Genomic DNA, 15517 nt, shown 5'->3' on the forward strand with positions numbered 1-15517 from the left:
AAGAATCCTGCCTGGCTTTATCTGTGCTCCCAGCCTTACTTAAACACAGCTGATTTCTCCCAGCAGCCACAGCCCCTGCTACGCACTCTTCCTGCTCAGATGAGCTCCTACACACAGCGTGGCTATAAATAATCCCAGCCAGAATAAGAAACAACCTCCTTGACAGTTTTATTTTCTGCAGGCATGACCAATCCACAATGATTTAATTGCTCTCTTTGCATATTTGCTTTGGTCCCTTGATTAATTACTTGAAAGAAGGTGCTGCTGGATTTCCACCCTGGAATATATCTATTTTGCAATGAATGCTTCAATGTTGTGCTTTGTCTCATCTGCCAGAAGCAGAGGTGATGATAACCCAGAGCGGCTGGGCTGCAGCTAATGGGATCTATCTAAAATATATCCGGTTCAACGGAGGAGACAAGGCCTGATTCTGCAATAGCTATTAGGCTCCTTTCTTTCAGTGGATTTATTCCTAAGCCCTTACAGCAAATGTTTACTCATCCAGAGGTACCCTGGCCTCTGGCATTTGTGTACTGAAGCATGCAGTTTGATTGTGAGTTAGTGTGGATATCCCATGCAGCCTGGCTTTGAACGTCCTCCCACAAAACTGGACCCAGACTGATTCCAGCACCGGGTCCCGCAGCTGTTTATCTCAAATCACTTCTTCAAAACAATAGAGAGATGTAACAGCTGCTTAAGGTTTCATCTGACCTATGCACAGTGGCAAATGCAGCCCTTTTTGAAGCAGATGGACAATTTGCTTGTGCTTGCTAGCACTTTAAAGATCAACTCCCTGGACAGCACATATTTATTGGTTATTGCTTGTACTCCTTTTTGCACTGACTTTGATCCATAACCTGCAAGAGATGCACAGACACGAGAACTCCTGTAATCCCACAGCCAGTGGGACATACATAATTGGGCCGGACATAACAACTGCGTGGGGTCCTGCCTGCTCTTAGCAAACATCAGGCCTTGCCAAAAGCCCTGGCTGTGCCATCAAAGATGAGCTATGAAGCCCAATTCTCCCTCCCAGACCAGCACAAAAACCCCCAGCACAACCAGAAAGGGAAACATCACGCAATGCATTGCACTGCCATTGGGAAACACCAGAGGTTTCAGATTCCCAGGTTACATGTGTGGAGAAAAAAAAAAAATAAAGCTTCCCAAAGATGCTGTAAAACTCACATTAAAGGCTCAGACACATGACCGAGCTATAGCAGTGGCAGCCCGTCAGCCAAATCCCAGCTGCTCAACACGTGCGTGGTCTCACCCCGTGGCAGGCGTGCGATTGCCTGGCTTAGCTTAACTCTCACAGCACCACTGAGTCAGCCTCTCTGCAGGAAAATTGGCTTCACAGCCATGGCAGAGTCTTCCCAGGCTGGCTGATATCCTTGCAGCCCTTAATCAGCACCTGTCCCGTCCTTCCCTGCCCTCTGAACAGCCATGCAAGTACACAGACAGCAGCGGCTTTGCTAGGAGGAGCTTCAGGAGGGAGCAGGCAGCTGTAGACCCTCTCAGATCAGCTTAGCAGATAGGGTAATTAATACAAGAGTTAAAACCACTGAGGACACACAGGTGGGCTTTTTATTTGAGCCTACCTCCCCCAACCTTTCTCCCTGTCCGGGACATTGCTGGCCATCCAGCTCACGTAGCTTCCAAGAGCATTTCAACGGACAATAGTGAGACGCCAGAGACAACGCACTGAGCCGTATCTGCATTCTTGAGCCTGTAGCTCTTCTCTGCTGGGTTTCCCAGGAGGCGCCCAGAGGTGACCTGTTGTGCGGATGACACGGACATCCAGCCGCATGCGAGATAAAGGCAATGAACCCCCCATTTCATCTTTCATGAGTCATGAAGGGCCATCCGCCATTCTCTCATCAGTAGTGCTTCTTCCCACAGCATTACTACAAGTTAATCCAGTGTGGTGCTTTCCAAAAATGGAATGTTTTGTCAAAAAAAGCCAACACTTTTTAAAAAGCCTTCAGCAAGATGGGGAAAAATGATGCGTCAGTTCATGGGGTTGAAAGGAGATTTGGAAATTTTGAAAAATATCAGCTTCCATCCCATTCGGAGAGGAAGATATTTTTATTTTTATTTACATTTAAAAGAGAAGATCTCTGGTGAACCGAAAGCCTTGGGTTTCAGCCAGCTTTAACCATAACTCTGAGTAACCCTTTATTATAACTCTTCTGACTTAATTCACTTTCCTCCCAGTCCCATCTCTCTTCAGGGTTTGCTGGCTCTTGCAGGTGATTTTATGTAACGTATGCAGATGGACTTCTCACCTCTGCAACAGACCCAGTCATGGGCAAAAACATGCCCGAAGAAGAGGCTTGAAATTAGTCTCTGTGCGATGCCCACGCTCAGAAATACTCATTATAAGCCTGCATGCTGGTTTAGCAAGTCTGGAAGGGCATTCCAGTCATCATTACAAATTAATTATGGTGAATATTAGTGCTTTATTATTTTATTATGCCTTGCTTATACAGCAGCCAGCCCCTGCTGGGTAATTTATAGCCAAATAAGAAAACAACTTCCCTGCCCCAAGTAGCTTCTAAAAAGTGGGCTCATCCACACCAGTGGGGCCCATAATGGTGCAAAAATGTCACTGAGAAAACGCCCAAATAGATGATATCCTCTTAGAAAAATACTTAGAGAAAATATTAAAAAGATAAATCAAGGTGGTGGCTGGAAAGGCGTTGGGATTTTGTGGCAATGACTCTGACGCTGTAGGTAGCTACATCTTGGGTAGAAAGGGCAACAGCCTCCTCCAAGAGCCTGCCCTGGGTATGACTCCCAGGTCTTTTCTCTCACCTTTCTCCCCTAGGTTAAAGCCACCAGTGCAGACCCAGAAAAACCTGACATCTAACGCTTGTACCCATACAGCAGAAACAGGGCATGGGGAGCTGGTGGTTGAGCAATTACACAGTGGGTTAATGAGCAGGATGCCTGTAGTCTGCCAAAGGATAAAAGGTGGCCTTGGGGTACTGCGCAATGAGGACAGGCTTAGGAGATGCCTACACATTGCACAGAAAGTACAGAGCGAGAAGCGAACACGTGGGGCTGCTAATGCCTGGCAAATGCTAAAGGATAGAGCAATTAGAAAGAGTAAGGTGGATGCATGGCAGGAGAGCACGTCTGCCACTTGTCGCAGATGAATCAAGGCTGAGCAGAGGGAAGAGTGAGTGAGTCAGGGCACCTGGTTGGTAGGGTGGTGTTGCCCATCGGAGCGGGTGATGTTAATACTGTCTGGAAGGTAAAAGGTCAGCCCTGGAACAGCCAGAGTAAGTCACAGTCCTTGCAGCATCACCAGTGGGAGAGCCAGGAAGGAAATCAGCCATTAATACTTGTACCATCACCCTAAAATCTAGGTTGATGGTGTGATTTGCCTGTAGAGGCACCCCCAAGAACAGCATGCTTGCAGCGTGGAGTGGCAGGGTGACCAGCTACCCATATGAGAGCTACAGCTTCCTTCCCCTCCTTTCTTACTGGCACATCGATGCTCTGGAGTAATGAGTGGGTAGGGATGGACCAAGAACCAGAGAAATGCATGGTGGCATTTGCTTCTCCGTGCTGCCATATGGTGGGAGTCCTGCTCCCAAGGGAGGATATCAGTATTTTTAGGTACCCCTCAGCTCCCCTAAAGCAACACATCCCCCCACTAGCCAGAAAGCCTTCTCCTCTCTGCATCAGGAAAGGCAGCTCTGCCCACAGGTTGGCATCCAGCTTTGGTGGAGGCATCCGACGCAGGCTAACGCAGTCTCTCCAGTCTGGTTTGGAAGACATTTATCAAAATGCTGGGTTTTCTTTCTGGTGATGCTGAGTCAGTTGTTTCGGTGCATAAAGGCAGCAAAAGGCAAGACCCAGCTCTGGAAATACCTCTTCATAATGACCAAAATCACAGCTTAATTGTGGGGTTTGAGCTGCAGCTAGAAATATCTGGATTTGGGTCTGCGCTCATTCTCAAGCTGCCCTCCACCATGGTAATTATTCGTTAGGTCTTAATTACAGTTTCTCTTTGTAGCTCCGATTCAGCCATGCTTTTTGGTCACAACCTCTGCTGGAATCCACTTTTCTGACTTCTGCACCAGGCCACTGGTTGGTACAAACTTTTGCCAAGATCAATTTCATTACAAAAAGCACTTGATGCCTCTTGTGGCAGTAAAGACCAAATAATGTTTGCTGGGTCTCTGATTAGGAGAGGATGCAATACAGAAGTCTGTACCATGTACTAGAAGGAGAAGCAATTCACAAAGCCTGTGTGGTTCTGAACATTGTCTCATCACCATCCCTTCAGATCATGCCAGCTCTGAGTCTTCTTAGGTCAGCAAGAAATTCTCTTCTCACTTTGCCAACAAGTTGGGTGGACAGATGCATCAGTTGGGTTTTGTCTGGCTTGTCATGAAGCTCACCAGATTCAGTAACCTTGTCATGGTCTTATCAGGTTGCAAATTAAATTTCCCTTAGGATCATGGGAGATAACATTCAAGAAGATCTCTCAAGGCATTTAGCCCATCGTGGGCTGGGTTGGAGCTGTTGGGTCCTCTAAGGATAGCGGTGGCTTATGAGGGAAGAGACAACCAGGAGATCCGAGGCCTGGTAACACTCAGTACACCATTGACTAATTTCTTTGTATTCTGTTGCTCTGTGGACTGTCTCATGTTGATCGGTGCATCGGAAAGCACAGTGCAAATCTTACAATGAAGGTTTCTGGGGCACAGAGGCCTGTCTGGCCTCAGCAGCAGCAAGGGCTAGCTCCCCCACGGCCTCCTCAGACCAGGCCCAGGTCCTGGGAGTGGACCACAGAGCAGCACAGAAGCTCAGCAGGATGCAGCACACCACTTTCAGGGGGCAACATGTGACACGAAGCCAAATTTGTGGCTGTGGGCACTGTACATGAACTGCGGGGGAGTGTCACCCATTTTGGTATTGCCTCTTCCCGCTATTCCTCTGTCCACATGATGTAGTTTCTTCTGGCATTGTTGACAACTAGATTCAGTTTCAATTCACTTTTTCTAACCAGTTCCTTCCCAGAACCACACCCCACAGAAGCCAAGTGACCAAACCTGTAAGGTCTCCCCTGAGTCCTGACATGGCTGTGGAGAGCAACAGCTCTGCAGAAAGAGGCCAGACCATCTACGGCGAGCAGGTCATACTCCAACAGGAAAGAGATTAGAAAGAAAAAGCACATGGGTGGGAAAAATGACACTATTTCATTTCTGAAGTGACCTGTTGTCTGAAAAAAAACCACTCTGTGTATTTACCCAGGAAGTTGCAAGGGGCTGTCACAAGGTTTATGTCACTGGTCAGCTATTTGTAAGCAGCAGCTCAAAGGCAGAAGTGTTTTCAAACAGCTCTGATGGCTGTTCCTCATTGCTGCACAGTATGGGAAGCAGGGCTGGGAGGATGCTTTGCAGCAGTCAGGAGGGTTACAGTGGCTGCAGATGGAGGTTTCTCCAGCTGGACCAACTCACAGGGCTTAGGAGCATCTGAGCAGGCCCAGCTGCAGACTGGGTGGCTGTTGCTGGGACACGGCTACTGTTGTCCCCTTTCTTTCCTTCTAGATGAGCCCTCTTTTACTTGACCTTTTAAATTCAGAGACATTTTTCAAAAACAATCTAAGTCTCTGTGGGTTTTTTTTTGAAAGAGCAGGACTTCACCATGGTAGGTCTTCCCGTCTGCTGCTAGTGGGACATTGCCTGGTGAAAGGCCAAGGCACGCATGGGGAGGGGTGGAAGAGGCTCTCGGCGCCACAATGGGAGGTGGAAAGAGGGTATCCAGCAGCTAGTGGTGACTCCCTTGAGGGCAGGTGAGCTGAATGGTGGGACCAGTGTGGGACTCTTGACTGGGGAGGCCAGCAGCGAGGTACAGAGCCAGGGCCAGGGGACCCATCAATGGTCAGGGATGAGGTGAGAGGAGAAGGGCTTAGGCTCCACAGCAGGAGCCACAACAGAAGGGTTTTACTGAGATCATGGAACTGCTGGGAGCGAGTTTTCACCCACCGCCCCGCCCTGCCCAGACCCACACTGAGCCTGACCGCTCATGGGAACAGGCAGTTTCACACCTGAGGAGGGGGCAGCTCAGGGAGAGGAGCCTGGCGCTGCCCCATCACACTCAGTCTCAGAGAGGAGAGAAGACACAGACCCACACACAAGCAAGGGAAATACAAGGGTCAAATATTCATGTCCACACAACCTTCCCTTAGCCATGAACGAAGCCTGGGCTCTGATCCCACCCTGGGGATGGGGAAGGGACGCAGGCGCTTAGCAGGGTTTAGGCACAGAACAGCAAGACTGTGATTTATGCAGGTCTGTGCACAGCTGAAAATAAAGTTGACATATTTCAGTAGAAATACATGCCTTCCCAGGATGTCTTTGCTGTAGCAAAAGTGCACAAATGCATTTAGATACCTGGAGTTGTTGCAAATAATTCCCACTAGACCCACAAGCAGCAAGTTGTTTCCCCCTGCAATGCAACCCCCAAAAATATCCTTTTCTTTTTATTTTTCCTCACAGGTGGAAGAAAAAAAAAGAAAACCCCTCAAACCCCATGGCGTGAGGGCAGACACTCCCCAGCTGGAGGCAGGTGAGTGGGGTGCCGGCTGCGCTTCATCCAACGTGTTGCATTGTAAAGGTTTGCTCGTGGTTTATTTAATCCTTTGCACGTATCAGACACATTCCTGAGCCATCAATCAGAGCTGAGTCAGCCAGCGTGACTGGTCTGTCCCTTTTTATTTTTTTTAGCAATCACAAGCTCTTTAGCCTTGTTTGCCAGCATGAGCCAGGGTTTTGCTGTTTGTTTTTTTTTTAATGAAGATGGGACTTGACTGGGAGCAGGGAAATGTTCCCACTGTCAAGTATAACCTTTAAAGCCGCCCTGCCTCGAGGAACGTCTCTTCTTTGCGATGCTACAAAACACATCACATGGAAGAAAAATCAAGGATGCTGCCTGGGAGAGCATTGGCCCATGAACCCCCTTCCTTGCACAGCTCTCCTGCATGGACGGCATGATAGAAGCCCCATCATTCCCCTGCACATAGAAAGAGGAGAAAAGGCTTTTCAGAGGAGGTGTTTTCTTGCAGAGCAGCCTTGAAAGTACTGGCCACAGCCACACTCCAGGAGGCAAAGCCTTCCCCCTGTGTTCCTCCTGCAAGGACCAGGTTATCACAGCTTCAGAACAGCCCCTGCCCACCCGAGGAAGGCAGGGGAGCAGCCCTGCTGTTGTGGCTACATGTAATCTCAGCCCACTGCAGCTGGCAGCATTATCAAAGCCCCCACATCCTTGCCAAACACCCTGCAAGGCTATGCTCCCTGCTCTAAAAATAAGGCAGGCAGGAGCATTTTGTCTCTGCTTATGTCAAGGACACAGCCAGATTGTTGGAGATTAAAAAAAAAAAAGAAGAAAATCTTGTGGTTTCTAGCTTTCCCAGACAGCACAGGTCATCCCTGCCCCCAGGATGCTTTCAGGGATGAGCATCACTGTAAAGCCTCATATGTCTGCATCCATGCCTAGAAAAAAGTTACTGCAGCTCCTTTGATCAGGCTTAAAATCAGAGACCCCTCTCCCCAGTGAGGGCTGCTGTCGCACAGAGTAATCAGAAGGGAGGAGGCAGAAGGCACATGGCCCCTGTGCATCTTGGCATCCCTGTGAATCACAGGAAGCTGCAGTCCAAAGCAAGGCTCAACCTGCTCTGAGAGCCCAGGGAAGATCAGAGCAAGGGTTGCACAGCAGCCACTAACCACTGAGCTGAGCTTGAATACACAGCGGTCCACACTGGTTTCCCCTTTTGCTCACCACGAGCTTTCAGAGGCACACCTGCTCAAGGGGAACAAGCCTCCAACCGTACAGGGAGCATCCCATCTGAAGTACACCTTGCCCTGCCTCCTCTCCCCTCTTTTTCTTTGGAACCAGACACCCGCCACCCCCACCCAAATAAGTTTGTAGGTAATTTTACAATTTTGCTTACAGGTGGCATCTGGTGTTTTCCTGCCTTCAGGGCAAAGACAACCGTGATGCGAGGACAGGTCTCGTCCAGTCCTTGGGCTTTGTTTAACACCAAATCATTTTAAGCAAGTATTTGGTTTCAAGAACTATACCAGCTTTGAAGGAATGGCTAGTCCGGCCTAACTTGCAGCCTAGAAGATCTAGGCAGGACATACTCCAGCACATCACCTTTATACTCAACAGTGATGTAGCAGGTAAAGCTTGGGGGGGGTATTTGCTTGCCCTAAGTAGGTGTCAACACTTGGCTGGAGGAATGACACCCTCGACTCCAACTGATGAGCTCCTCATTCACCGTAACAGGCCTTAAAACTGCTGTAACGTGGTCAGAAAGAAAGGATCAAGCCATGGGACCCAAGTGGTTTCCCTTGGAGACATTCCTCAGAAAACTGACTGCGGGGTTGGGAGGGATTTATGAGGCACAGGAACACATGTGCGAGGCAGGACTGCGTGGCACATGGCCACCCTCGGAGCCACCAAGCCACACGCAAGACAGGCCGGAGACCATAATTCCTGATGCAAGGAAGAAACCAGGTCACATCTGTATTTCAACAAGATATTTTATTGGTCCAGCAACTGCAAAATATACAAATTTCTGAAAGGCATACCCTGTTTTTAAGCTGGCACAGCTTTATATCAGGCAATTATTCCAGATGTATATACAGAACAGTTAACAATACCACCAATCAAAGAAAAAAAAAGAATCCCAAGTAACTACCCTTCTCTCCAAGCTTTGCAGTATACATTAAATAAATAGAGCGCTTTGCTATAAAAAAAAAAATAAAAAAATAAATTCAAGTATCACAAAGGAAAACAAAACCAGGAAAAAAAATAAGGGGGAGGGGAAGGGGTGTAAGAAATCATTGGTGTGGTTTGACAAGTCCCCTCTCCCCACCCACCTCAGCTGCAGCATCGCTGCCCAGTCCTCGGCTCCATTAACCAAAAGCAAAGGGCAGTGAGTTTCTGGGGCAGCTAGATGTCACGGGGCTGACGCCATCCCACCCACCGCCAACCCCTCCAGCATGAGAGGACCCCTCTGCTGCTCAGAGGCCAATTTTCCTCTAACTGGAAAAAAATGCCAAGGTTCAAGTTTCACCTTTTTGTAAGACCTAACGAGACTTCTATTATTCCCAAAGGAAGAAAGTTTAGGGTCATTAAGCTTTTTGCTGTTTGATTTTAATATATATATTTTCTATATATATTTATGTATATACACACACAAATACACGCCAAAACATCTGCAGAATTACACGTTTACAGGATTGATCACGGGGCAGCCAGACGTCATGTTTGCATTTGCCGGCTTATCTTTTTGTAGCAGGAGGAGAAAGATAAAACTCCCCAGAAGGAGGCTGAAAAGACAAGTGACTCGCCTTCCCAAAACATTAGTTTTTCCTCAAAGTTAGAGAAACCGAAAGGGCAAATGTCAACCGTGTGCACAGGGAGAAATCGGCTTTTAATGCGGTTTTAAAATTTAAAAAAAAAAAAGGTGGCAGGGGATAAGTTGTCTTTGTTTCATCTGTACAGGAATATAATACACATATGAACAAGCTCATGCAGGCAGGGCACTGCCGGGACCATCTCTCCCCCGGTCAGATATGGGCTGAGCGTGGTCCCGGCCCCCTCCTGCCGTCGGTGCCGCTCCAAGCACACGCTTTGGCTGCACGAGGCTGAAGCACGAGGCACTGTGGTTCACCTTTTCCCAAAGGAAAAACAGACCAACCCCCAAAAAAAGATACACACACACACAAAAAAAAAAAAAAAAAAGAAATCAACCATTCCTCCCCAAACCTCTCTGCTTCTGTCTGTAGGGATGTTGTTTCCTACCCAGGGCGTTGGGGAAAGCTGTGGGAAGGCTGAAACCAAAGGGCTTCCCATCTCTAATCCCCCAGCCCAGCATGCAGGAGGGCTTGGCTGTCTTCATCTCCTACCTCCAGTTCTGCCACGCAGGCAAAAAGCATGAGATGGCAATGGAGATGATGTTGCACATTTTGGGGGGGGACAACAAGCAATCCAAAACCCTAAAAAAAGAAAATTTCAAAATCCACAGATTTTTGCACAAAGCAATAGTGGTCAATTGCCATTTTTAACCATCGTCTTGCAGCCCACAACAGGCTGCCAAGAAGGGATTTTGCATATCAAACCACTGGGAGCTGGCTGATGGAATCTAAGTCAGGACCTTGCCCCATTTTTCTCCACACACACCTCGAACACCTTAACTACTGGGTTTTTCGTAGTCGCAGCTTTCCAGCATGCAAAATAAAATTAAAAAAAAAAAAAAAAAAAAGAAAAAAGTTGCCTGTATTCATCAGGCTTCCCCTGTTAAGGGGCACGACTTAAAAAATAAAATAGTTATGCTTCTGCCACAAATAAAGTGCAAAAACCAAGCGGTTTCTAGGTATATACATACACACACACACACTTGTGCATGTATATATATTAAATAAAAAAAGAGAACATTAAAACTGTCCCTTCTTGTGACTTTTAGCAGCCACGCGGGGACTCCTGCATCCCAGCCAGACCTCTGGCCACCTCCATGAGACCTGCGTGTCTGCAAAATGCATCTAGCTCAGCCTGTTCACCTGCTAAGTCCTGCAGTGACACAGGGGTTCAACTCACCCCCCACAAAAATCTCTTGCTTTCCTCCAAGAAAGGGGAAAGGGGAGGTGAAGTACCAGCACAGCACCTCAAATGGTGCTCAGTCTCCCCCCAAAAAAATCAACACACCCCTGAACTCAAGAGCATCCCTGGGTGCTCCCCAAAATGAAAGCATCACCTCAGCCACCACCAGCGTGGCTCCCCCTACACTACAGGCAGCTCACAACTGGTTTTAGAACCAGATCTATTCTCTGCAAATCCTTTTAAGGTGTATTGACTCATACAGAGGGGGAAAAAAAAAAAAGCTTATGTTTTGGGGTTTGTTGTTGTTGTTGTTAAACCCAGCATTTCTCACTGTGAAGGACTTTACACAACTGCCTTCCTGGTGCTCCTGGGCCTGGGTGAGCCAGGCTGTGTGCGCGCGACAGGCTGTAGCGTGGGTACAGGACTGCAGCACCGCACGTCAGGGTCTTTCTTAAGAAGTAATTAATAATATTAATTAAAAAAATGCAAAACCCCTTCGCTCCCCCCTCTTCCCCATTTTTCTGCTAACCCCACACCAGCCACATATATACACCCCACCCGGAGATGGATGGGTACCAATCATCTATACAAAAGGAGATCAAAATTGCTTACAGAAGAAAATTAAACTCCTGTGCGCTAGAAGCACTTTACAGCTTGCTAAGATCTAACAGGACGCCGGAGAGGAGAGCAAATGCTGTAGCCTAAAGAACTGGTGGTGACTTGACCTGGCCACGAGTCCTGTCCTCCGCTCTCCCGCACCTCTCCCCCCCTTCAGCAGAGCTGTTTGCAGATGAATGGGGGCGGGTAGAAACAGCCGAGGGTCGACCACGCCGCAGACGGAGGAGACCAGTTTATAAGCAAGCTTCGGAAATGGTGATGGGATGGGAAGCTGGCGTCGCTGGTGGCCTTGCGACAGTGCCAACGGAGTCACAACGGCTTCTGGGAGTTGTTCATGTTCTGCAACGAGATGGGAAGGAGCGGGGTTGGGGGTTGTGTTGGACCCCAACCCGGCAGCATCTTCTATGCACACATCAAGAAGGGGATGGGGAGAGTAACAGAAAGCCACGGCACAGGTCACTATGAAAGCATCCACCACAGAGGAGAGGACACTGTCCACCCAAGGAGAAAAGTGGGGGGGACGTGCTGACTTGCTACCCACACCCCTCCCCTCAAGTATCGGCTGGCTTTAACTACAGGGTGGGAATTTGACAGAGATATCCCTAAAACCGAGCTACAAAACAAGGCAGCCCTCCCACCCCACCTGCTCTGCATTTCTGAAGCTGCTCTTTGGTCCGTGCAAGACAAGGTGACACGGGACCATGGTGTTCATTCAAGGGACCAAATTAAACATCTCTCTTGCTCCCCTTGAGGGTGGTCAGTGTCCCCCCCACCTGCCAAGGAGGTCACTGTTTGTCCATCCTTGGCACCACCAAGAAGATGCAGCTCCTGCTGGCCACACCAAGGAGCCAGTACGGGGACCAGCTGCTGGCAGCAGCATGGCAGGAGGACCTGCTCCCCCGATAATGTCCCACGATGTTTCACAGGCCCTAGAGCTCCTTTGGACACAGCCTTTGTGCAGGGTGGAGACAACAGGCACCCACCAGACCACAAAACCAGAGACAACCAGCTAAACACAAGCAGGGCCAGCCCCAAGGGCGGTGGCTGGAGGAGAACATCCTCTAGACGAGAAATCCAAGGGGAGATTATCACAACAAGGACATTTCCCAGTTCACAAAACTACATGAAACGAGGTGGGGAAAAAAGGGCTAGGAAAAAGCTAGGAAGATTTCTCAACTTTTTTTTGGTATTTTTTATTTTACTACCTAAACTGCCTCTTACAAGCACCAGGAATCTTGGCCGGGCTACGAGGCAGAGCAGGCTGAGCTATTCTCTTATCCAAGGAGACAGGAGGAGGGTTAGGAAAAGCCACATGCACCACAGCCATTTACCTTGGAAATATTAGTAAAGAGAAAACTTTGAGAAAGTGACAAACGGGTCGTCTTTAAGCATGAAAAGTGAAGGGGAAAAGAGGGAGGGGATCAGGTCATTGTTAAAAAGTGCACTTTGGATCACAAACCAAGCAAAAGGAAAAGAAATCATCACACCAGGTAGTCCCATGACCCCAAACTGGCTTGATCCCACAGTCAGGACGACTCTGAGGTCCAACCTCTCCAGGTGTCCCCTAGCCCTGGATGGGGGTCAAGACCTCAACAGTGAGGGCTGATGCAATGAAGCACCTGCTGCCAACCAACTCCCACGGTGCAACTTGGGAAGGAGGTACCTTTCACCTCCCCTGACCCCATATGGGTTGTGGTAGGACAGTGAGGACTGGATGCATGCACATATGAGGCAACAGCCTCCTAGAGATGTACTGACACCTGGTCTTTGGTTTGGGGTGTCTTCTTCGCTCCCTCAAAAGCAGTCTTTAAGTCCCACACTAGCAGGTGGAGGCAGGCTTGCAGCAGCTGGAGATTTTAAACTTACTGCTGCCAGTCTACAGCTGGGATGAGTACCATCACTGTCCGCTCCAGCGGAGCTCCTGGTCTAGCAAAACCTGGTGCAGCCACCTCCCAAACTCAACATCATAGCATGTTTTCAGCATCCCAGCCAGCACTGAGGCATGCAGTGCTTTTAATTCCAATATGGATGGGAAAGGGTAGACGGAGGGATGGAGAAAAACATTTTCAAAGCAACCCCAGAAGACCAGGCACTTCATCAGGGGCTTTTGTGCCCATGAGCAGCAAGGGAAGGAGCATAGACATGCAGGCCATACTGAGCAACTCAACCTCTACATTTGCCCAGGAGCGTAAGCGTGATGATCTTCCCCAACCCATCCACCAGCAAAGCCAAGTGTGGCCTTTGTGATTTCCCTTTTTCTCAAAAACATTTACTTTAAAAGAGGAAGAAACATGAGGTTCACCAGCTGTTATGTGCAAGCAGGGCTGAATCCTGGCCATTTTATAGCCATCTTCAGTCACAAAATGAACCAGGACGGGGATGCACGTAGGCTGATTTGAACTGGTCTATGGCAGGCAAAAAGACCCCTGGGCACTACCGCAGCCTCAGCTGAGCCTCCCTGGTCTTTGAGAAGACATTTCAGCACAGCTTCTAACAACTGCTGCTCTCAATGATATAGCATAAATTAAGTCCAAAGGCTTCAAATTTATCCAGAAGCTGTCCTGTCCCTATTATACAAGGACCTAACAGCACTGAGCCAGACTGTCAAAGCCTTGATTATTTATAATTAGTACATCAAACACTCAAGGCATCTTGTTTTCTTACTAGAGCTAGAGGACAATATCCTTGCATCTACTCTGCCCAAGACCGCTAGGCACTGTTCCCAAAAATCCAGGTTTGCAGAACTGCAGATGCCAGGACCCAGGACCAGTCCAGCTCCAGGAAACACACCCCTGCTCCCATGCAGGCAATAAAACACCGCTTGGGGATGGGGTGAAAACCTTCTCAGAGATCAGTCTGGTGCCGTTACTCATAAACACAACTCTGAGCCCCTGGGAAGGACAGACCACACGGGTGTATCACCTAGAGTACAACGTGCTATTACAGAGAACATAATCCAAGGAAAACCCAAAGGCATCTCCCCTCCCGTGACTGTCCAAGGAGGAGGCAGGGAATTTGGACATCATCAGTAGAGGGCAAGTGATAACTGGCTTCATTTCTCAACAAAATTGGAACATTTAATCAAGCTAGGACACTTAGGGGTTGGACAAAGCAGCATCCACAGTCTCCTCTTTACCTTTTCTAAGACACATCCAAATCCCCCCACACAGAGAAATATTAACTCCAAGAAGTCCACACCCCGGCCAGGTTTCACAGCAACAATAAAACAACTGGTGGGATGGCAAGAGACATGGAAAGGGGGCAAAAGGGGGAATAAAAAGACGCAAGAAGGTACTTACAGGCATGCCTTCCCTAGTAAAGGCTGCAGAGAGACAGAAAGAATGGAAAGAGGTGTCAGTAACGCCGCACGAGATTGGGCAGAGGACACCGGACGGCAGCGAGGGGCACCCGCACAGCGAGAGCTTCCAAACCTGAAGCTGGCAGAGGGTTGTTGCAAGACTCAACCAGCCCAAGCGGAGCCCTGGAAGCCGAGAGACAGACTGAATTGCCACGCTCAGACGCTTGCTGGGGTGGGAAGGCTCATGCGAAGCAGCCACCAAGCACAGCGCTTGGAGGACTATGGCACCCTTCCTGACCTGCCCGGGATCTGGCTGAGGAGGGGTGACAGGACACCAGACAAAACAGACAACGCAAAGAGGGGCTGGGCGAGACAGTGAGAACCACCAGACAGCTGGCTGGAAGGACAGCATAGAGAAGGGGCTCTGCTGCTTCTCTGGTAGGAGACCAGCTCCTTAACAAGCACAAGGAGTGGGGTTTTGATCCTGGAGAAGTGCAGCGAGGTGTCCCTTTCTACATCCCATCATGGGTGGGTGAAAGAAGAGAGGACACACGAGCATCATGGCAGCTACCCACAGGGTTTCATCCAGGGCTGCAGACGGCAACCAGGTTCACTTTGCCAAGAGGCTTCTACTCATTTTTTTTGTCTGTTTGGCCTATTGCTCCAGGAAGAAGACCCCTCAAGCCAAACACGGGCCCTGGCAGCTCCTTCTTGGGAGAAGTGCAAGAATATTCACTTTATTGCAATGCCCAAGTTTATGCCAGAGCTGAGCGCATCTGGTGAAAGGCACGAGCCCTTCACTCCTGCCCACTCTAGAGATGCAGCTCCCCAGGGGTTTGACACCATGATGCCAGATGGTGAAGGCGCTAAATTCACGCAGCTAGAGCTTTGGAGGGTTTACAATGCTCTCAAAACCCAAAAGAGAATCAACAGCGACCCTTTGTCGGGTGCTCCCAAACCCAACCCAAGGCAGGG

At 49.0% G+C, this 15517-nt stretch overlaps 1 protein-coding gene across 5 annotated transcripts in view; it reads right to left on the bottom strand.

Annotated features, from left to right (window-relative positions):
- Positions 1-8546: 8546 nt before the first annotated feature.
- PFKFB3 (6-phosphofructo-2-kinase/fructose-2,6-biphosphatase 3) overlaps positions 8547-15517 on the bottom strand; it is a 43265-nt gene continuing 36294 nt past the window's right edge. For 3 of the 5 annotated variants that reach the window (XM_075081667.1, XM_075081668.1, XM_075081664.1), the window contains one exon: positions 8547-11583. In XM_075081667.1, coding sequence (XP_074937768.1) covers positions 11554-11583 — 30 coding nt within the window. In that variant the 3' untranslated portion in view covers positions 8547-11553. The other 2 variants (XM_075081665.1, XM_075081669.1) reach the window with 2 other exon arrangements.

This window comes from Phalacrocorax aristotelis, chromosome 1 (genome assembly GCF_949628215.1).
Source record: "Phalacrocorax aristotelis chromosome 1, bGulAri2.1, whole genome shotgun sequence".
Lineage (NCBI taxonomy): Eukaryota > Metazoa > Chordata > Aves > Suliformes > Phalacrocoracidae > Phalacrocorax > Phalacrocorax aristotelis.